General features: G+C 41.2%; 1 protein-coding gene across 2 annotated transcripts in view; it reads left to right on the forward strand.

The window, feature by feature from the left end:
* Positions 1-1077: 1077 nt before the first annotated feature.
* The window catches only part of syne3 (spectrin repeat containing, nuclear envelope family member 3), a 53691-nt gene continuing 31883 nt past the window's right edge, over positions 1078-22885 (forward strand). For both annotated transcript variants that reach the window (XM_026151942.1, XM_026151943.1), the window contains exons 1-6: positions 1078-1227; positions 8836-8993; positions 12562-12734; positions 17380-17689; positions 19023-19178; positions 19490-19849. In XM_026151942.1, coding sequence (XP_026007727.1) covers positions 8850-8993; positions 12562-12734; positions 17380-17689; positions 19023-19178; positions 19490-19849 — 1143 coding nt within the window. In that variant the 5' untranslated portion in view covers positions 1078-1227; positions 8836-8849. The remainder of the gene's footprint in view (positions 1228-8835; positions 8994-12561; positions 12735-17379; positions 17690-19022; positions 19179-19489; positions 19850-22885) is intronic.

Genomic DNA, 22885 nt, shown 5'->3' on the forward strand with positions numbered 1-22885 from the left:
GTTATAACCGCTTCTTTCCATGAAGGGGGCATTTCACCATGTTCGAGTGTATAATTGAATGATTTTTCGAGTAGTGGTATAAGCTGTTCTTTAAAAGTTTTATACCACTTGGAGGGTAAACCGTCACTGCCGGGAGATTTATTTGATTTTAATTTATTTATTGCTTTATCTATCTCTGTTTTTGTAATAGGAGAGGTCATAAGGTCATTTTGATTGTTCCCAATTGAGGGTAAATCCAGTTTCTCAAGAAAAGCTTTTATTTGATCAATGTCAGCGGAGAGAGGTTGACTGTATAACTTTCTATAGTAGTTCCTAAACTGATTTCCAATCTCTTTAGAGTCATAAATTATTTGATTAGTTTCTATATCCCTTATCTTATGAATTGTCCGATCTGTTTTTACTGAAATTTTTAACAGAAGTATCTGTATTTCTACTTAAGTCTGTAAGTTACCATGGTGATTTAGCCGGTTAAAACTTCGCGACACAGATAACTCGACACGCGCTAAGCCATTAATCTTGCTTCGTAGTTACACCCCTCCGGACTCAGCAGCTGCTCCGGGTTTGTTTAGTCCTCTGGTTCAATCTGTCGAGTTCAGGTTCTGGCGGAAACACTCTAGTAATACGACTAGAACTGAGAACGGTATGCAATTAACGGTCAGGAATACCATATTAGTGGAACCTGCAAATCTGCAGTCAACAAAAACCTGTATGCATGTTTTTCGTGAATGTGTCAAATAAAATTGTGATTTCACGATTACTGTTTCTATCTCTATTTGAGGAATAGGCAAAAATGTACAAAAATCTTCCTTCTAAGCATGTCGAATGCTACAGGAATTTTCATACTTTTACTCGGTTTGTTTGAGATATTTCTCTGTGTAGTTTTGCATTTGTTTTTGTATTTCTTTTGACAAATCTAAAATCTTCTTATTACATCCCACTTTTCAGAAACCTTAGCAATATTATTTAACAGTATTTAATTCCTTTAGTGTTTTTTTGTTTGTTTGTTTTTATCTGCGTCTGAAGCACATTTCTGGGTTAGTTTGAAACATCAGGTCATTTGCAGTTTACATGGTGTCCTTGAAGGCAGCAAGGCAGGCTGCCTTGCTTGCCGTACACTCCAGCCCCCGAAGGCCAGGGTTACTTCCTGCCTTTTGTAACTTTGCTGTACACAACATAGAAGTACAGCGATCGCGGCGGTGGCTTCTCTCACTTGATGAACTCAAAGCTGTAAGTTTTTATTGTATTTTTTTTATGCCACATGATAGTAAATGCACCGTCGTGGAGATAGCCGAATCACAGAACTAGCTCTAGCTACAAACACGGATAACTCTCTGTACTGTACTTAGAGTTGCTCTCTGTTAAAATACTATGCAAGAAAGAGTTAGGTAGAACTGAAATGAACGCACATGGTTTAGTTGTGTGTATGTATGTATGTATGTGCTTTTAACAGTAAACCAGTGGGGCACCGACCTTGAATTTTGCCTGATAGTTTAGCATACCATAGCATAGCATAAAAGTCGTTAAAAACGAGACAGTAGTTAGGTGTGGAAGTTGAACTATGTATGAATATTCACATGTGCCTTTGAATTCTAAATGAGCATGGGAACCTGGCTTAGCATGACAGATAATTTGTTTAATTGTACCGCCGTCAATTGTAGATGCGTGTAAAAGTTGGAAATAATGGTAATGCGAGTTGACCGCACGAGCTGTGAGGAAGGAAGCGGGGTGTCACTACAGCCATGATACAATCAAGCAAACCAAAACAAAGGTTCCGGCGGGGGCGCAAAACGTGTCAGCTGCTCGGTGTGTGTGAGAGAGAAAGAATTTGTTACAACGCAAGTGAAAAGTTTTCGTTGGAACTTGGCAACGTTGCTTGTTGTGAGCAAACCCGAACACATCTGCATTTCCTTTTTAACTCGCTGCGTTGCTGACTCACCTGACAACAAACAAAGCAATAAAAGGGGATGCCAGCTAGTATACTAGTAGCTACATTTAGTCGTCAAATATAACGCCAGTTCTAATGAAACAAGGCATTAGCAATGAAGATGAAACAATTTTTAATAAGGGAAAAGCACGTGGGTGTTGGCAAGGATAAACAAAGATTTAAAATTTCCTATCTTGAGTCGGGAAATGAAGTCCTAAGTATTAGCAAGCCTCCATAGTCTGAGGTAGAGTGTGCAGATATTTGTTAGAAGGAATGCTGTGGTGGGGAAAAGTGAGTCACTCATGAGAGGGGCCTGTGCTGCCTTTCTGTTTTCCCTTGGGTTTTTTTTTTTTTCTTTTTTGGGCTTTGGCTTCTGCAGTGAACTTCATCACAGTTACTCATATTCTCATTCTGTAACTTGTGTTTTCCTTATAACGCATTCTGAAGTCACAGTGACTTTGTGTGTAGTGCTGAGCTGGCCTTATTACATTTGTGGAAGTTGGAGCAAATCACCCACATGTGTTCCATATATATGATGGACAGATAGGTGCCAGATCATAACAAAGTGTCATAATAAGAGTATTCTTCTCTTATCTGGGTTCACTTGGCCTGGCAGTCAGTCACATGAAGCAGGCTATGAATTTGCTAAGTTAATTCAGCATGTTCGCATAAAAGATTTTTCTTTTACTTATTTAGTAAAAAATCTACTTGGGGAAAGTAAAACTCTGAGTCCCCTGACCTCAGGTTTTTTTCCCCACTGAATTATTGTAAGTAAGTAAGTAAGTAAACTTTATTAAGCGCTTTTCGCAGACAGGCAATCACAAAGCGCTGTACACAAATATTAAAATATTAAAATAAACAATAAAATCAATAGACATTATATACAATGTAAAAGATCAAATGTAAATAATGTAAAAAAAATAAAATAAAATATGTAGATCAACAAAAGGCTTGTTAATATTGTTAATATTAATTTTTAACATCTACACCATCATAACGTTTTGTTTTCAGCAGAAGAAAAATTCTGCATCAAAACAAACTGGCAAACTTACTTATTCACTTGCTTGATAAATGTGAATACACACACTCCAAATCTACCCCATTCAGGAGATAATACACTGTCAGTACACCCCAGATTAATGTCAGAAAACCTGAGAGACAAAGTTATAGAGGTGAAATAAATATTTGATGCCTTAGTTTAGATTGCATGTATATTTTCATGGACCGGCCTGTAAAGTGTCGCAGATAAGTACAACAAAATAAAATGACACGACCAAGACAAAAACTGTGGTATTTTGTAAATATAATAATAAACCCAAATTCACTGTGTAACTTTATTAGCAGCGTCCTCCTGAAATGCGCCAACAACATTGAGAGTAACATCCTCTTCTCTGCCCCTTAATGCTCTCTGGTCGCTATGGTAACGCGTAAATATTTCTTTCAAAATAAGACGCACAACTACAACACGGGAAAAGGCCCATGGAAACCAAGTTAATGATAAAAACTCTGAAAACCCTAAATTTCACACCCGAGCCTCAACTCTCGCGGGGGTTGGGGACCGCTGTCTTATTTTATTTGGCTTTGACGTTTGAGCACATTTGAGATTCTTTAAATATTTTTGCATTTAAAAAAATGTTTTCTTTAAAAAAATGAAATTTAAATATAGAAAGTGAATACAGTCACAGCTTCTAGTTTTTTTGTGTTTTGTTTTGTTTTTGACAGTTGTATGCAGTTGAACTTTAAAACATTGCAATTTCTAAAATGAAAATAAATGATTTTTTTTTTTAAATAGCTGTTTTTTTTTTTGTCTTTTGAATGTTTATCATTTGTCATTAATAAGACAGAAGTATTTCATATCTGATTACTTGATTCATTGACTGAATAGTCAATAGATTACTCGATTAATAAAATAATCAGTAGCTGCAGCCCTAACCCTAGGCGTTACCAACCTTCTGTTGGGATAACAGCAAAATGTGGCCTGAGAATGTCAGAGCCATCAGGAGTTCTAATCGTCCAGGGCAGAGGTTCAAGTTTTGTTTGTAATTGATCTACAATAAAGTGTGGAACCAGCAATGAAGCTTTTACATTTATGCTGAAATAAATAGACACTGTTCTTTATAAATTCTAATATAAGTTTAGCACAGAATTTTAGATCATCTTATTATTTGGTGTATTTTACTTTTACCACAGCATGTACTTAAACTCTCAGAGTCCTCAGGTTTGTCTCTCAGGTTAGCCCACAACGAATCTTGGTTTTGATCCCAATTCTTAGTCGAGTTCAGAGATTATGAATGTGAATCAAGAACCGCTAGTTCAATTCCTTGGAATTTGTTGGTCATGGTGGACTGGCTTTTCTAGTCTGAACACTCAAAGCACTTTACAAAACTTGCCTCATTCACACAAGCACTTGCTTCCTTTGCACTTTCTGTCTTTTTTTTTTTTTTTTTTTTTTTAACTTTGCAGAACTTTATTGTGACAGCTGATACAGACACCAAACAGCTCTCTGTAACAATTAAAAAAATGTTTTCACTGAAACTAAAGTGAACTTCACCCACTGCTAAATCCTTCCCTCCAAGGTACTGGGGTCATCCCTGCACCGAGTGATTGGAGTAAAATGTCAGTAGTCTTTCCTCATCGCCACACCTGTTTGTCTATCCAAAAAGAGGAAAAAAAATCTGATTGAACCCGAACTGTCTAAAGCGCTCCACAAAGCCTCTCTGCACTGCTCAGCAAAGTGTTAAGTGCCTCCTTTTGTGTCAGCAGTCTTATTTACAAATGGCCATCCACCCAGTTTGGCTGCACACACATTGCTGATCTTTTCAAAACCTAATATCAAACCAATAATTCATAAAATAAGCTTCACATCAAGAGCAGAAAGGTAAAACCAAAAGCAGGCAAATTCAAAAATGATCAGTTAGGTCACTTCTCTGCCCAGTTGGCACAGCAATGCCAAACGAGAGATGGGGGGGAGGGGTTGTAAAGAACAAGGCCGTCTGCACTTTCTATCTAATATTCACATGCATTCATACTCAGATGGATACATCGGAGAGCAACATGGGGTTAGTATCTTGCCCAAGGATATTTGGCATACAGACGAACAGACAGAGATCAAACAACCAACCTTCCGGTTGGTAGGTGGTCTGCTCTGCCACCTGAGCTACACTTCCTTGAACTTTCGATCCCATTTAATCTTTTGCTGTTGTGCTACAATAAACTGATTTCAGTTTGTGTGCTGGAGGATGAAAATATTGCCATAGTCTACAGCAGCAGTCCCCAACCCCCGGGCCTCGGACTGGTACCGGTCCGTGAGCCGTTTGGTACCGGGCAGCGAGAGTTGAGGCTCAGGTGTGAAATGTATGGTTTTCAGGGTTTTTATTGGTTTTCAGCGTTATTTTGTTATCGTTTTTATTGTTAACTCGGTTTTCCTGGGTCTTTTAACGTGTGTTATGAATAAATCTTCTTTTTTTCGGTACCGGTACTAGTTTTATTTTGTTGTATTTATCCGCGACACCTTAAAGGCCGGTCCGTGAAAATATTGTCGGGCATAAACCGGTCCGTGGCGCAACAAAGGTTGGGGACCGCTGGTCTACAGCATGGATATGGATATTACTTTTACTTTATTATCATTCTGTTGTCTTTTTGTGCAAAGTGGAAACTGCATCCAGGACAGAAATGCATAATTAATATAATGAGCAGTATAACAGATTACTTTCTCCTGGGTGTAATTTAGTAACATACTGCATTACTGTTAAGAAAAGTGTTCTGTGTAATATGTGTAATTATTACTTTTTTTCAGTAGCAATTTCAACACTGATCACAACAAAGACTGAACGCCTCCAATATGACAAACACTTGACCACACAGCATGCAGTTAATTTGCACGAATGTAATGTCTTTGATGCTGCTTAGCTCAACTCTGTGGTGACTCTGAAAGTGGAGCCAAGGAGAACCAAATGACAATTTGGAATTGAATTGACAAGTGATGACTATCAGAATCAGAAAAGCCAAATTATTATCAATTCCCATCCTTACTCCCCATTTTCTCAGGAGCATCTCTGAATCACTACCAGTACACAAGAGGGTTTAGAGAGGACTTTTGCTGATTGAGTCTTGTCTTTTTTTTAATAGTAAATTCATCATCTGTGATCTAGCTATCTATCTAGCTATCTATCTAGTTATCTATCTAGCTATCTATCTAGCTATCGAGCTATCTATATAGAGAGAGGGAGGGGCTGGGGTCTATCACACCCGGCAAGACCCCAGGTGCAGGCTGTGTAAAGATGCCCCAGAGACAATCCAGCACATAACAGCAGGGTGCAAGATGCTAGCAGGCAGGGCATACAGTGGGGCAAAAAAGTATTTAGTCAGCCACCGATTGTGCAAGTTCCCCCACTTAAAATGATGACAGAGGTCAGTAATTTGCACCAGAGGTACACTTCAACTGTGAGAGACAGAATGTGGAAAAAAAAAATCCATGAATCCACATGGTAGGATTTGTAAAGAATTTATTGGTAAATCAGGGTGGAAAATAAGTATTTGGTCACCTCAAACAAGGAAAATCTCTGGCTCTCACAGACCTGTAACGTCTTCTGTAAGAAGCTTTTCTGTCCCCCACTCGTTACCTGTATGAATGGCACCTGTTTGAACTCATCATCTGTATAAAAGACACCTGTCCACAGCCTGAAACAGTCAGACTCCAAACTCCGCCATGGCCAAGACCAAAGAGCTTTCGAAGGACACCAGGAAAAGTATTGTAGACCTGCACCAGACTGGGAAGAGTGAATCTACAATAGGCAAGCAGCTTGGTGTGAAAAAATCAACTGTGGGAGCAATCATCAGAAAATGGAAGACATACAAGACCACTGATAATCTCCCTCGATCTGGGGCTCCACGCAAGATCTCATCCCGTGGGGTCAAAATGATCATGAGAACGGTGAGCAAAGATCCCAGAACCACACGGGGGGACCTGGTGAATGACCTGCAGAGAGCTGGGACCAAAGTAACAAAGGTCACCATCAGTAACACACTACAACGGCAGGGAATCAAATCCCGCAGTGCCAGACGTGTTCCGCTGCTGAAGCCAGTGCATGTCCAGGCCCGTCTGAAGTTTGCCAGAGAGCACATGGATGATACAGCAGAGGATTGGGAGAATGTCATGTGGTCGGATGAAACCAAAGTAGAACTTTTTGGTATAAACTCAACTCGTGGTGTTTGGAGGAAGAAGAATACTGAGTTGCATCCCAAGAACACCATACCTACTGTGAAGCATGGGGGTGGAAACATCATGCTATGGGGCTGTTTTTCTGCCAAGGGGACAGGACGACTGATCCGTGTTAAGGACAGAATGAATGGGGCCATGTATCGTGAGATTTTGAGCCAAAACCTCCTTCCATCAGTGAGAACTTTGAAGATGAAATGAGGCTGGGTCTTCCAACATGACAATGATCCAAAACACACCGCCCGGGCAACAAAGGAGTGGCTCCGTAAGAAGCATTTGAAAGTCCTGGAGTGGCCTAGCCAGTCTCCAGACCTCAACCCCATAGAAAATCTGTGGCGGGAGTTGAAAGTCCGTGTTGCTCGGCGACAGCCCCAAAACATCACTGCTCTCGAGAAGATCTGCATGGAGGAATGGGCCAAAATACCAGCTACTGTGTGTGCAAACCTGGTAAAGACCTATAGTAAACGTTTGACCTCTGTTATTGCCAACAAAGGTTATGTTACAAAGTATTGAGTTGTATTTTTGTTATTGACCAAATACTTATTTTCCACCCTGATTTACGAATAAATTCTTTACAAATCCTACCATGTGGATTCATGGATTTTTTTTTTTTCACATTCCGTCTCTCACAGTTGAAGTGTACCTCTGGTGCAAATTACTGACCTCTGTCATCATTTTAGGTGGGGGAACTTGCACAATCGGTGGCTGACTAAATACTTTTTTGCCCCACTGTACATGGAACACCATAACCAAGTGGCCGGCATAGTGTACAGAAACATCTGTGCCGAGTATAACCTGGAAGTCCCAAGGTCAAAATGGGAGATGCCCCCAAGGGTGGTGGAGAATGACCGAGCTAAGATCCTGTGGGACTTCCAGATACAGATGGACAAAATGGTGATGGCTAACCAACCGGACATAGTGGTGGTAGACAAACAGAAGAAGACGGGCGTAGTGATCGATGTAGCAGTTCCGAATGACAGCAACATCAGGAAGAAGGAACACGAGAAGCTGGAGAAATACCAAGGGCTCAGGGAAGAGCTCGAGAGGATGTGGAGGGTGAAGGTAACGGTGGTCCCCGTGGTAATCGGAGCACTAGGTGCGGTGACTCCCAAGCTAGGCGAGTGGCTCCAGCAGATCCCGGGAATAACATCGGAGATCTCTGTCCAGAAGAGCGCAGTCCTGGGAACAGCTAAGATACTGCGCAGGACCCTCAAGCTCCCAGGCCTCTGGTCGAGGACCCGAGCTTGAAGGATAAACCGCCCGCAGGGGCGTGCTGGGTGGTTTTTTTTTTTTTTTTTTTGGTTTTTTTTTTTGTTATAATAAAAATAAAAATAAATTCCCCACTCGCCCCTGTGGGCGGTCAATATATACAATATAGATAGATAGTTTTTATGTCTTGGAGCAAAGCGTGAAGTTTTTGCAAATGACCATATAGAACCCCTTAGAAACCTTCAGTCTAACCATGATTTTTTTACAGAAAAAACTCCTCACTGCTTTGCTGCAAACGAGCACAGCCATATGTACGGAGTCACTGATTGTAACAAGAACCTGAAGTGGATATGCAATGATTCTACTCTTGTTCATATCAAAGTGTTGTTCAAGTTGTTTCTCAAAACGTCACCAACCTACAGCTGGTAAAGTTCCTCTTCAGCAGAAAGTGTCTACTAAAACTGCCTGCTGTTGTTCTTTTCAGACCCAGAACTAGTCATGACTCTACCGGAGCAGCAGGAGTTCACAGACAACCTGGATTCAGCCAAGTCCTGGATGACAGCCATCCAAGAGAGGCTGAAGGCCAATGACAACACGCAGGGCCCCCGTCAGGCTCTGGAGGCCAGACTTAGGGAGACAGAGGTGGGTTGGTAAAATTAATCTTGACCCTTCCCTTCTGACCCATGCTGTGTTGTTATACATCTGACCAGTTTCAGACAGGGTCTAACTTGAGGAGACATAACCCGGTGGAAAGCAGCTATTTGATCTCAAGGACTGCTGGAATTACATCATGCCAGCCATTCGGGAAAACATGAGGCAGGCCAGGGCTGGTGGGGGAAGGAGGTAGCTCAGTAGGTAGAGTGTTTGCCCCGAAGGGTTGGGGGTTCAAATCCACCGAACGGCTACCCTGACGTACCCCCGAGCAAAGTACCGTCCCTACACACTGCTCCCCGGGCACTGGATTTTTGGCTTCCCACTGCTTCACTGAGTGAATGGATTAAATGCAGAGGAGTAATTTTCCTACGGGGATTAATAAAGTACACATACACATCGGTTAGTTGAACTTTCAAAATAATCAAAGATGGTGTTGTTTTCTCAGATGAGTAAATAAAAAATTACAGGTCACCAAATATTGTTTCACAAAGGGCTAAAAGGGAATGCCACAATTTAGACGGAAACAAAATACTTGTCTAATTAACCTACTAATGCCGACCTTGTTCTAATTTTTGTGAGGAGAAAGGTTGGAGGTGAGGATAAGCATAATCAGATCTGAAGATGCACTTATCTAAATCCTCCCTAATCTATAATCTAACACGGCAAAAATGAGCAGAGAAAAAGCCAAAAAATACAAAACAGTTTTGCAAGTTCACAATTTGGGCAGCTGTCAATGTCCTATGGCGTCTCTGCTGGACTACTCTGAACTGCTCGTGTTGCAGAAGAAAAAGGTAAAACCCCATATCTCTTTTTCACATAACTTTCAATACCTGCGATATCTAATCACCGGATGTCCAACCACACCTTATCATACACTCTGTGACTAAAAAACAAAACAAAAAAAAAAACATACCCCAAATCACAGAAAGTTGGGACAGTATGTTAAATTAAAATCAAACTGAAAACAGTACTTTGTTAAATTGTCTTTGCTGTGTATTATACTGAAAACAATACAACAGAGCATTATTTAATGTGTTACTCATTAATTTTATGGGGTTTGTTTGTTTGTTTTCAAAATTAACATGTATTCAAATTTTGGTTCTTGGGACACAAAAAAGGTTCGAACAGTAAAGCATTTACCAGTTACCATAACACTTAAAAGACGTTTAGGGACTACAGACACCAAGTGATGAAGTCTTTCAGGTGTAATTTTGTCCCATTCTTTCTGCAAACAAGTCTTAAGGGCAACTTGTTGCTGGTAACCTTCTAGGTTACCATTTTCTTCTTTGGTCTGGAGTACACGGCGTCCATTTCTCCCCAAAAATACTTGAAATACAGAAATTCGTTTGAACACGTTTCTACTGTGTGATGGTCCATCCTTTTGGCACAGAACAGTTTTAACTGGCATTTGTGGACAAAGCTACGTATTGTGGTACTTGACAAAGCTTTGCCAAAGTAGTCCTGTGCCCATGTGGTAATATCGTTTATAGATGAATGACGATTCTTGATGCAGTGCCGCCTGAGGGATCAGAGATCACGGTTGTTCATATTGGGCTTGCGCCCTTATCATTTACGCACTGAAATTCCTTCAGATTCCTTGAATCCTTTAAGAATGTTATACACAATCTTTCTTTGAGGAACATTGTTTTTAAACATTTTAATAATTCCTTTACCTATTTGTTGGCAAACTGGCGGTCCTTGGCACATCTTTGCTCTTAAAGGACTAGACCTTTCTTGGATGCTGTTTTTGTACCAAATCATAATTACAATCATCTGTTGACATCACATCCTTATTTCAATTCAATTCGATTCAATTTTATTTATATAGCGCCAAATCACAACAAAAGTCGCCTCAAGGCGCTTCATAGATACAGAGAAAAACCCAACAATCATATGACCCCCTATGAGCAGCACTTTGGCGACAGTGGAAAGGAAAAACTCCCTTTTAACAGGAAGAAACCTCCAGCAGAACCAGGCTCAGGGAGGGGCGGGGCCATCTGCTGTGATTGGTTGGGGTGAGAGAAGGAAGACAGGATAAAGACATGCTGTGGAAGAGAACCAGAGATTAATAACAGATATGATTCAATGCAGAGAGGTCTGTTAACACATAGTGAGTGAGAAAGGTGACTGGAAAGGAAAAACTCAATCCATCATGGGAATCCCCCGGCAGCCTACGTCTATTGCAGCATAACTAAGAGAGGATTCAGGGTCACCTGGTCCAGCCCTAACTATATGCTTTAGCAAAAAGGAAAGTTTGAAGCCTAATCTTGAAAATAGAGATAGTGTCTGTCTCCTGAATCCAAACTGGAAGCTGGTTCCACAGAAGAGGGGCCTGAAAACTGAAGGCTCTGCCTCCCATTCTACTTTTAAATACTCTAGGAACAACAAGTAGGCCTGCAGAGCGAGAGCGAAGTGCTCTAATAGGGTGATATGGTACTACAAGGTCATTGAGATAAGATGGGGCCTGATTATTTAAGACCTTGTATGTGAGGAGCAGGATTTTGAATTCAACTCTGGACTTAACAGGAAGCCAATGAAGGGAAGCCAAAACAGGAGAAATATGCTCTCTCTTTCTGGTCCCTGTCAGGACTGTTGCTGCAGCATTTTGGATTAGCTGAAGGCTTTTCAGTGAGTTTTTGGACTATCTGATAATTAATGGAATTACAGTCATCCCGCCTGGAAGTAATAAATGCATGAAACTTCGTTTTTTTTCAAGCGTCACTCTGAGACAGGATATTTCTAATTTTAGAGATGTTGCACAAATGGAAGAACGCAGTCTTACATATTTGTTTAATGATCTGTTAGCTGTTTGACAACTACTCTTTCAAGGATGTTTGATATAAAGGAAGGTTGGAGATTGGCCTATAATTAGCTAAGACTGCTGGGTCTAGAGATGCTTTTTGAGTAAAGGTTTAACTACAGCCAGCTTGAAGGCCTGTGGTACATAGCCAATCATTAGAGATAGGTTGATCATATTTAAGATCGAAGAATTAATTAATGGCAGGACTTCTTTGAGCAGTTTTGTAGGAATGGGGTCTAAAAGACACGTTGATGGTTTGGAGGAAGTAATTATTGAAGTTAACTCAGAAAGATCAATTAGAGAAAAAGAGTCTAACGTAACATATTTAACCAATTTACCTGATTACTAGCCCTAAATTGCTCCTGCCCCAACACTTTTTGGAATATGTTGCAGGTCTGAACTACAGAAAATTATGTATGTTTACAAATGAAATGAAGGTGTCCAGACAAAACCTGAAATATTTTGTGTTCATATTGTCTGCAATGAAATAGAAGTCAAAGTAAATTTAGAAATCACTACTTTCTTTTTTTATTTGTGTTTTCCATACTGGCCCAACTTTTTCTGATTTGGGTTTGTACATGATTCAAAAAAAGTTTAAACATTAAAATTTATTTTGTTTTCATGTTATACTTAACAAATTCCATTACATATGAACATACTTCACTTCATGTTTTATTTAGCTCAGGCAATTTTGTTAAAATGAGATTTATCCACAGTTCATTCTCTCTCTCTCAATTCCACCTTTCTCGACAACAGAAGATCCGCCAGTCAGAGGAAGAAGGCCGTGTGAAGATGGACATGGTGCTGGTGGCTGCTGAGCAGCTTCTGCAGAATGGAAATGAAGAGCTCAGGAACCACACCCATACTCAGCTCAAAGACCTGAAAGGCCTCTGGGAAGAGACCTGCACCTACATCACCCACTGTCACAGGTGGTCATCTACACTGTTCAGGAGTGCAGGATGTGTGGTAATGTGTAGCATTACTGGTTGGTTTGGCCTGAGGGCAGCCTTTACTTCATGTTCTGTTTTTGAATTGCCTTACCGTATAAGCTCAGCTTAGTGGGTCTAAACTAGAGAAAAAGGCTCTTACTTGGTGTTGCCTCTCTCTGCGTTAGAGTATCACTTCCTGTTACAACACACAGTGATGTTTTCGTGTAGCTTGAAAAAATCTCATAATTCTGACATTTCTCAGAAAATTCTGGGTGGGAGTAGATACAAAAAATGACGGCCTCAACGTGGCATTCAATCTATTATTAGTAGAGGAGGTGAAAGTACGCCTCTTCTACTTAAGTAGAAGTACAGATACTTAGAGCTGCACAATTAATCGTTAGAAAATCGCGATCTCAATTCATACTTATGTGCGATCTCATTTCCAAATGACAACGATTTAAAGAAAAAAGACGACGACGATTGTACCGCATTTTGATCCGGGACGTACTCTGCATGAAAACAAGCGCTCACTCTTCCTGCTCAACAAATGACAAGGGCGGAGCCTTATACCACGTGATACAGAAGCTGGCTGCTAAAATTAGCAGGGAGAAAACAACGGAGAGCACGTCAGGGATGACGAGAAAGTGACAGGAGAAAATCCGTCCCGGTCAACCACCCAAACATCAATAACGGGAACCTTATACAGCGCTTCCCTATACACGTCGAACTCCCGCAGGCACAAAGAAATCACGGAGGCCATCACTTATCACCTGACCAAAGATATGGCTCCCATCAACACTGTGCAAAATGAGGGATTTAGGAAAACGATCAACACCCTAGACAAACGCTACACAGTGCTGTCCCGCAACTATTTTTCTATTGTTGCACTACCTGCTCTATACACGCAGCGTCGAGCAACGGTGGAGACGGGATTTCAAGCAGTACAACATTTTGCGGCAACAACAAAACGTGAGACATTTGTTGTTTTTATGTTTATTTATTGTTTTTATGTTCAGTCTCTTATGTTCAGACTGTTACAAAGTTGATGTGCAATAAATATTTATACTGGAAAAGAAAATCGTGATTCTCATTTTATGCAAAATCGTGCAGCCCTACAGATACTAGTGTTAACAGTTGAACCAGTACTTAAACTTATTTACTCAAGTAAAAGTAAAAAAGAAGTACAGGCTTTGAAATGTACTTAAAGAAAGTTTCTACCAGCTTTCTGTGCAAAGCTAACTGAGCCGTGTGCTATATTAATGCAATAATAAAATAATATTAGAAAATGGGAATACAAACTTTAATATAATTTTTAATTCTAACAGTACTCAGCTTGAATCAGAAAGAAGAAGAAGAAGCAACATTTTTAAACTTGATTTTCTTATGCCTACATTAGTGTGACTGCCTCTAAACAGGAAAATGAGCACAGTCAGGAGTTGAAGTGGGATTCAGCTGCTGAGGGAACCCTAAAATCAGTTGTAGTAGCATAGTGTGGGGAAGAATCACAACTCACAATAATTTTTATTGAGAGCTCTGTTAGAGTTTCTTGGTCTACAGGCTGTGATCAGCTGATCTGGGCTACTGCTGTCACACACTGCTCCTTGTGGATTTGCACAACTAAATTCAGAAAGATGTAAGCAGACATGTCATGAGTTGTCCTCGCTGATTTCCATCCTTTTCATTGACAGTATACTGTATTTTTCTAGATGGTATGTAGTTGGTATGAAGCGTGGAATTCAGTCAAAATGAATCTCAGCATCATCAGCTTAAATTTACATTAATCTCTGCTACACTCGATGTAACCTAACTCTGACCATGGCCACAGCCCACTGTGTATCAGTCACACACTGTTCTTGAATTTAAATGCATCACAGTACACCAAACTAACCTAAAGAATATTTTCATGCAGTCTTTAAATGCCACAGTTAGTCTACCTCTAACGTTCAATTTACAGCATGTTTCATAATATAAAAAAACATGTTAGGTGCACAGACCTCTGATTTGAAAACATAAGGACTTGCATGTAAGCTTTAAATTTCCAGTTTATCAAACCCCACTGAGCAGTCCTTACCTTTAAATCTAACCTCTCCTTCCTGTCCTGTCTTTCTTATCTTTCTCCATCTCTGATGGAAAGTTATCTCTTTCTTTTCTCTCCCTGTCAAATACAGCAGCTGGACCTTTAGCTGCAACACACTGAGACAAACTCTGCACAAGCAGTTTTTGTGTTTGCTGATTTTTGAGCTGATAGAAATGTTGCATTTCAAATTACCTGTCACTTAAAAAAAATCACTCCCTTTAAGTCCCCTCCTCTTCTGTAGGGCTGGCTAGGTGCCATAGTACCGCAACTGCAACTTACGGACACCTGCTGTTGTTCTGGTGTCGTGCAAAAAAACAAAACAAACAAACAATCAAAGTAAACAAGCAACTTTAAACCCTAACTATTGCACACGCCATCTCTTTTTATGTGACATCTCTTTTAGATATTTTCTGGCAAAGTCTAATCTGGTCTTTCTGTGCTTGTGTGTAACCGGTGGTTTGTACCTTACTGTAAACCCTTGTTATGTTCAGGGTGGGCCATTTATATGGATACACCGTAATAACATGGGAATGGTTGGTGATAATAAAGTCCTGTTTGTGGCACATTAGTATATGTGAGGGGGCAAACTCCTCAAGATGGGTGGTGGCCATGGTGGCCATTTAGGAGTCGGCACGTGAGGAGCAGATCGAAATTGTGTTGATATTTGGTGAACACAGTAACCGGGTCATTGCAGCAGATTTCAATGCAAGACACCCTACGAGACCACCCATCTCCCATGCTACAGTTAGCAAACTGATTGCTAAGTTTCGTGAAACTGGTTCAGTGTTGGATTTGCCAAAATGTGGACACATCAGTGGCTGTCCTAGCTTCATTCAGCAAGAGCTCACAGCGTAGCACTCGCCGCATGTCCCTGGAGAGTGGCATTAGTCGAACATCCCTTCAGCGGATATTAGCTACTCACAAATGGCACCCTTACAAACTCCAGCTACTGCAGCATCTTATCGAGGATGACCCAGATCGGCGCACAGAATTTGCAGAATGGGCAAAACAAAAATTGGAACAGGACCCTCAGTTCACGCAGAAGATTTTGTTCAGTGGTGAGGCAAACTTTTATGTGAACGGTGAAGTTAACAAACAAAACCACCACTATTGGTCTGACACTAACCCACATTGGATGGATCCCTCCAAGACTGTTGGAACAACAAAAGTGATGGTTTGGTGTGGTATATGGGGCACAACGATAGTGGGTCCATTCTTCATCAATGGAAACCTCAAGGCCACTGGATATTTGAAATTGCTACATGATGATGTGTTTCCTTCTTTGTGCACTGAAGCTGGCACGTTCCCTGAGTTTTTCCAGCAAGATGGTGCACCACCACATTATGGGTGCCAGGTCCGAGCATTCCTAGATGAACAGTTTCCTGGAAAGTGGATTGGTCATCGTGGGCCAGTTGAATGGCCCACAAGGTCTCCCGATCTGACCCCCTTAGACTTTTATCTTTGGGGTCATCTGAAGGCAATTGTCTATGGTGTGAAGATACGAGATGTGCAGCACCTGAAACTACGGATACTGGATGCCTGTGCTGGCATATCTCCTGCGGTGTTGCTATCAGTGTGTGAAGAGTGGGAGAAGAGGGTTGCATTGACAATCCAACACAATGGGCAGCACATTGAACACACAGTGGTCAGAAACTTGTAAATAACTCATGAAAGAATAAAGTTACGTTGAAACCAAGCACACCATTGTTTTTCTTGTGACATTACCAATAAGTTTGATGTGTCACATGGTCCTCTTCCTATTGGAAAAAAACCAAAGTTGTATCCAAGATGGCCGACTTCTAAATGGCCACCATGGCCACCACCCATCTTGAGGAGTTTGCCCCCTCACATATACTAATGTGCCACAAACAGGACTTTAATATCACCAACCATTCCCATGTTATTACGGTGTATCCATAGAAATGGCCCACCCTGTACATTGACATCATGAAGACAACTCCTGATTCTTACAAGCATCCTGAGTTTGCCTTCGAAGGTTTTTTCATAAACAAGTAAAGAATTCTGCAGTTATGTCGTAGTTGAACATAATGTACAGCACTTGTCACACACTGCTGCTTGAAGCTGTGTTAAAACAATGCAGATGTCTAGCATGTATGTGTTAAACCTCTGTATTTTCAGTTTAATTGTTAGACCTTCATGGTTTGTGATTGTTCATATGCGGCCAAAAGCCCCTTGATATGCATAAATGCCCTCATGGCTGGATTAGGAACCCTTTATTGACTTACAATGTTGGGGTATGTGATGGAGGGGGAGGATAACACGTGCTGGTCGAAATTCATGTATGGCCCTCAGATGGTTTCCTGAAATAACCAGCAAACAAATAAATAAATGTAGCAAATAAGCGAGAAGGTAAATAAAATCCAGTTTCAGGAAGCTAAAAATGTCTTTTTAAAGGCAACAAACTTTGACAGCAGCCTATGTCTAGTTGTAGAAACAAATGTGCTTTGTTAGACCTATCACTTTTAATTAAAAACGTATTAAATAGGACTTACTGAAACAATGGACCTGACACAAATTGTCTCTTTCTTGTTTTTACCTTAAAAACAGTCGCATAGAGTGGGTGTGGCTGCACTGGAGTGAGTACCTGGAGGCCTACAAAGAGTTTGAGCTGTGGTTGACAAAGCAGCAACGAAGCCATGATGTCGAGCTAGAAGCGCAGCTGGGAGCGAAAGAGAAGCTTTGGCAGGTCGATCAGCAGAGGGTGGTGGTGAGTGATATCAAAGGCCAGGCGGTGCTACTGGAGAGGCTGCTGGATGAGGCAGCTGCACTGCACAACAGAACCCAGGACCCCAGTGTGGATCCTCAGGCCCAGGAGAGACTGCAGGAAGCGTACAATCATGTCAGAGACAGAGCTGAGGTGAGGCACTTACTTGACCTGGTTCTTATGAAAAGTGTAAGGTGGCCGCTCTGTAGGCAAAGTTCAGAAGTCACAGTGCAGTTTGTCGTTGAGTCTATTTTTTCTTTTCTTTTTTAAAACCATTTCCTTTCTTGACTGTTAGTTGGGACCAGGAAGCAGAGTCGTAGCCTTACTGAGCGTCAGCTCCCAAACCAACAAAAACAAAGCAAAAATCTGCAAAAAATCATTTAAATTTTTTTTTAAAAACACAGAAAGAACAGTGTAGTATCCACAACTGCACAAAAGAGTAAACAAATGAAATGTGGATTTTTAAACATTAGGTGTCTGTCACTACATGAATTAATAATTGACCAAAAAATCGATTTATTCTGCCTTATAGAAACTTGGTTACAGGAGGATGATTGTGTTAGTTTAAATGAATCAACACCCCAGAGTCATAATAATTGTCACAATCTTCAAAGCACAGACTGAGGAGTGGGTGTGGACTGATGGACAGAGCTGATTTAGTAGCATGCCTACACTATATTAAACAATTGTTTTAATGTTGTGGTTGATTGGTGGACGTAAAAGTAAAGCCTCCAGTGCAGTCCAGTTCCTCTGCATCAGGAAGCATGGAGCTTGAGAAACACCTACAGATGTAGTCGTCCTGAGCTGAAATGATGACAACCACTTCACGCACAAATTCAAACACCTACACACAGACTACTGGTGGGTCAAATAGTTGGTCAAACATTTGAAATATTCTCAAGGGACATGACTGTGTGAAGGGTGCAGTCTGGATGAATATGTCAATGAAGGTATGTGGTGATATTTATTCTGTGCACCTGTAATCTGATCCAGGGACTGCAAGTTTACTGACTGAATAATTTACCTTACTAGTGAAGACAACGTTGGATTAGTCAGTAAGAGCAAACACATGCAGGCTGTTGTGCTGTTCCCTGAGTCACACAGTGTTCTTCCTCTTTCCCTTTTCAAATAGCTCTTTAAAATGTCAGTCGCATTTTCCCACACACTGCTTTTATAAGCTGAACAGATCAGTCTGCTTGCAGTGCTGTATTTTTAACTACAAATGGGAAACGTCTGATTTAAATAAAAGTGTTTTTTATTTTATTTGTTTTTCTAATGAGATTATATTCCCTGGAAGCCTCTCTTACTTGGAAACGCTTGTTAGTATTTTTCTTCTCTTTTATTTTTCAGCAGAAGGTCTCGCAGAAGAATACAAATTCATATTCAGGTTTCTCACTCAGACATCCAAATGTGGTTTAAGATGTTCGTTTGTTTTGAACAGTGCAATGCTAAAAATTACCTAGAGATATATCTCCCGCTGTGCTAGGAACGTCTTTCACTGCTTCAGAAGATCTGCGAGGAACACCAGACATACCAAGGTTGTGTTCAGAGGTTCCAGTCCTGGCTGCTGTCAAAAACCAAGGAACTGACTGAAGTGATGGGGAGGAATGACATAGCTGAGGAAAAGCTCAAAGCATTAAAAGTGAGACCCTGAAACTGAACTGATTTCCTAACTGATTGTGCACGTCTAGAGCAATTCTGCTGCTATGTTTACCTTAGATTAGAGGTAACTTAGATTAGATTTTAGATTGTTGTTCCAGATGAGAGCTGGTTGCTGGTTCAATCACTCTGTAAAATTAGGCTTTTACAGAATGATTCAAAGCTTCTGGCCTGAAAAAGGTCAAGAGGTGCACATTTTTGAATGTGAGGTCTGAAAATTTGAGTTACCTTGGTAGGTTGTCGTATATCTTTGCACCAGCCATCATGCAATGTTTTGTCTCTTACCTTTTTCAGGCTCTGGATGACAGTGTGGCCTGTGAGGAGAAGGCCCTGCTGGATATTGAAGGCATGGTGGAAAGCCTCAGGCCCAACACCTCTCCTGCGGGAGTGGAAGAAGTGGTTGAAGAGGCAGAGGAACTGAGGCTGGGCTGGCAGCGACTGAGGGAGGGTCTTTGCAAGGCAGATGAAGGCCTCCGCTCCAGCCTGGATACTCACAGTCAGTACATGACCCGGTGCCAGCGGCTGGGAGACGATATCGGCCGCCTCAGAGAGCTGTTCAAAGGGCTGGACCAGGAACTGGAGGAGACCCAGGACTGCAGGGATCGCATTGACCACACTGAAGAGCAAATGGTTGGCCAGTGGACAAAATACACGGTAGGGTTATTAACCATATCAGCAGTGTTATAGTGTAAAGGGTAGTGGAGATGTAGATAAATACAGGAAAGTCCTACCTCTCCTTTTCCTGCCGTTTCTGTAACCAAGTTACTGTGGTTCTTTTAATGTGCTGATGATCGATTTGTATACTGTCTGGGATGTCCTGATGTAAACAATAAAAAGAAAGCTCAGTTTAGGTTCCAGTTTAAGTGGCCAGTGTATGATTGAGGGTAACAGATGTTGCCCAGAGCAGTGTACAAACCTACACATTGGGTCATAAAAAATGAAAAATGTGTTTGTTACATACATATTGAGTTATAATTGCCATGTTTATGGTTAGCTGCCTCATTGTTAGCTTTTGCTTTGTATCCCAGACTTTGAGTAGGTCAGAGGGTACTTTAACAGCCATCCAAGTATATCTGATGAATCACTTCAGACTGTTTTTGTTTTTATTTTGTTGTACCTGTCTGAGAGAACAGTATCATTCTGAAACAGACAGTCACTGCTTACCAACTAGCTGTAACTTAGCCCCTCCCTAGCGTCTTGTGTTTTAACATTCCAGGTTGCTGTTGTTGTAGTCCCTTTGACTGTTCAGCTGCTTTTCCAGAAAGAATCTCAGATGCACTCCAGCTCTGCTTTATACTGGAGTTAGTATTTCTGTTAACCTGTTCATTCTCTTACCTCTTAACCTCAAGAAAACAATTCATGTCTGCGTTTTATCCAGGCTTTATTATTGCAAAAGGCAATTAAGGCAATAGGCATTTTTAAGGCACTAAATGGATTAGCACCTTTCTGAACTTTTAAATAAGTAAACTAAGAACAGAACTTTAACTTCAGCTGGTCAGATGCTTCTGGTTGTTCCGAGAAGCAGACTAAACCAAAGACTAAATCACATCTAGTTGTAGTTTTTAGTTTAGTTAATTATCACATCTTTGCTGAAAGTTGTCATTTGTCAACATTTTGTTAAAAGAAAGTAACACCAGAGTTTAACTGGTTCTTTGTTTGAATGTGCCTTTACTCCCAAATTGTCATGATAGTTAGTCTGATAGTTTTGTTTGTTTTTTTTGGTAGTCCTGAACACAAACAACATGTTTCCAAACAGTACATTGCAAATTTTATTTTATAGACAAGTTTCTCTTTTCACTTAATTTCTTGCCATTTCGAGGTATTCTCCACTGTCTGATATGTTTGTTTGAGACACCGGATTCCTCAGAGAGGTGTGTCAGTCACATTATTAGTTCTATCTGCGTTCCTAGAGACGTAGCCAGATTTATTTTTTGCAGACGAGCTCTGTACCTGTGGAGTGGCTTCTGTTAGGTGTGTCTGGAATGCCAGACGATCTGGGGTATTCATCTGTATAATCGTCTCACCTTGAAGCAATCTTATGAGGGTTTTTTTCTTAAGGTCGGGAGAAAAGATAGTAGGATCAAGTTCATTCCCAGACTCAGGGGAAGGGTGGCAGTCAAGGAGCCATACTTAAGTTAGGGGACTGGTACAAAATCACAGGTATGCCAAATTATATGAAAACTGCATTGGAAATCCATGGTAACAGACCCCAAGATACTTAAACTCCTCCATTTGGGGCATGAACTAGCCCCCGACCCAGAGTGGGCACTCCACCCTTTTCCGGCTGAGAACCACGGCCTCAGATTTGCCCCTCCGCGAATCGCTACCTTATCGTGGTGGAGGGGTTTGTGTGTCACAGGGATCCCAGGAGCTATGTTGTCCAGGGGCTTCTGCCCCCTGGTATGGTCTCCCATGGCAAATTGGTCCTGGGTGAGGGACCAGACAAACAGCGATTCAGAAGACCCTTATGAGAAAACCATAGAGGGAACAATTCATCCAGCCCAGGATAGGGTTACCGGGGCCCCGCCCTGGAGCCAGGCCCAGAGATGGTACCCAAGGGTGAGCGTCTGGTAGCCGGCCCTTAGTCCAAGAGGCCCGGCCGGGCAGAGCACGAAAAGGGGACATGGGCCCATCCTCCTGCTGGCCCACCACCTGCAGGCGCCATAGGGATAGGGTGCATTGTGTGTTGGACGGCGGCCAGGAGTGGAGACCGTGGTGGACTTGATCCCTGGCTACCAAGACTGGCAATTGTGATGTTAGTTGGACATCTTTGTAAAATTGATGAAATTATAAATGCAAAAAAGTACCACAAGATCTTCATCAACCACGGCATCTGAATAGTGTCTAATTGGCAGGACTTTATTGTTGAGCATGACTGTGATCCCAAACACAGCAACAAAGAAGAGCTTTGATTAACATCCTGGAGTAATTTTTTTGTGTGTTTTTCAGCAACTGTCACACATGCTTCCTGAGCAAACTCAGCCCGTTCTTTTTTTAGCAAATCTCTCGCGCTGCTCCAGAGTTGATGGTCTTCTGGCATGAGCCTTGGACTTTATTATGGAGGTATTATGTATGCTGCATCCCCTCAGCATAACACTCCTTCCACTGTGGAGGGAGTGTTAAAGTGTTGTTTGGGTTGTATTCCTCTTCTTTCTTTATCCAAGCGTAAACAGTGCCTCATTGTCCAGAGAGAGTTCTAGTTTAGTCTCATCTGACCAAAGGATGCTTCCAGTATGCATAATCTTTCTCCAGGTTGTTCTAAGCATACTTCAGTCTGTTTTGAAAGTGTCTCTTCTGCAGAAGTGGAATTTTTCTTAGTTTGCAGCCTTGGAGTCCATTCCTGTGCAATGCTCTAGGGGTTGTTTTCTTTGATATTACAATTCCCAACTTGGCTAGGTCATTTACTCATGTTAAGGTAAGGTCTGTATACATGTCTCTGATTACTTTTGTTTCTTGCATCTTACCTCTGCCAGGCTTGTTCTGCACTCTGTGGTTTTCTTTGAATTTCTTGATGATAATTCTCACTCCATTTTTGACCCTTGGAAATGCTGTGTTTCCTTTGTGTATCCACAGAGATATAAAGAAATGAGAATGAGTCAAAGCCTTTACATAGTGCTGTTTATTGAACCATATTGCCTGTGTGATACCACACTAGGGACAAGATTTGAAAGTCAAGAGCAACTGCTCGAC

The sequence above is a fragment of the Astatotilapia calliptera genome, chromosome 19 (assembly GCF_900246225.1).
Source record: "Astatotilapia calliptera chromosome 19, fAstCal1.2, whole genome shotgun sequence".
NCBI lineage: Eukaryota > Metazoa > Chordata > Actinopteri > Cichliformes > Cichlidae > Astatotilapia > Astatotilapia calliptera.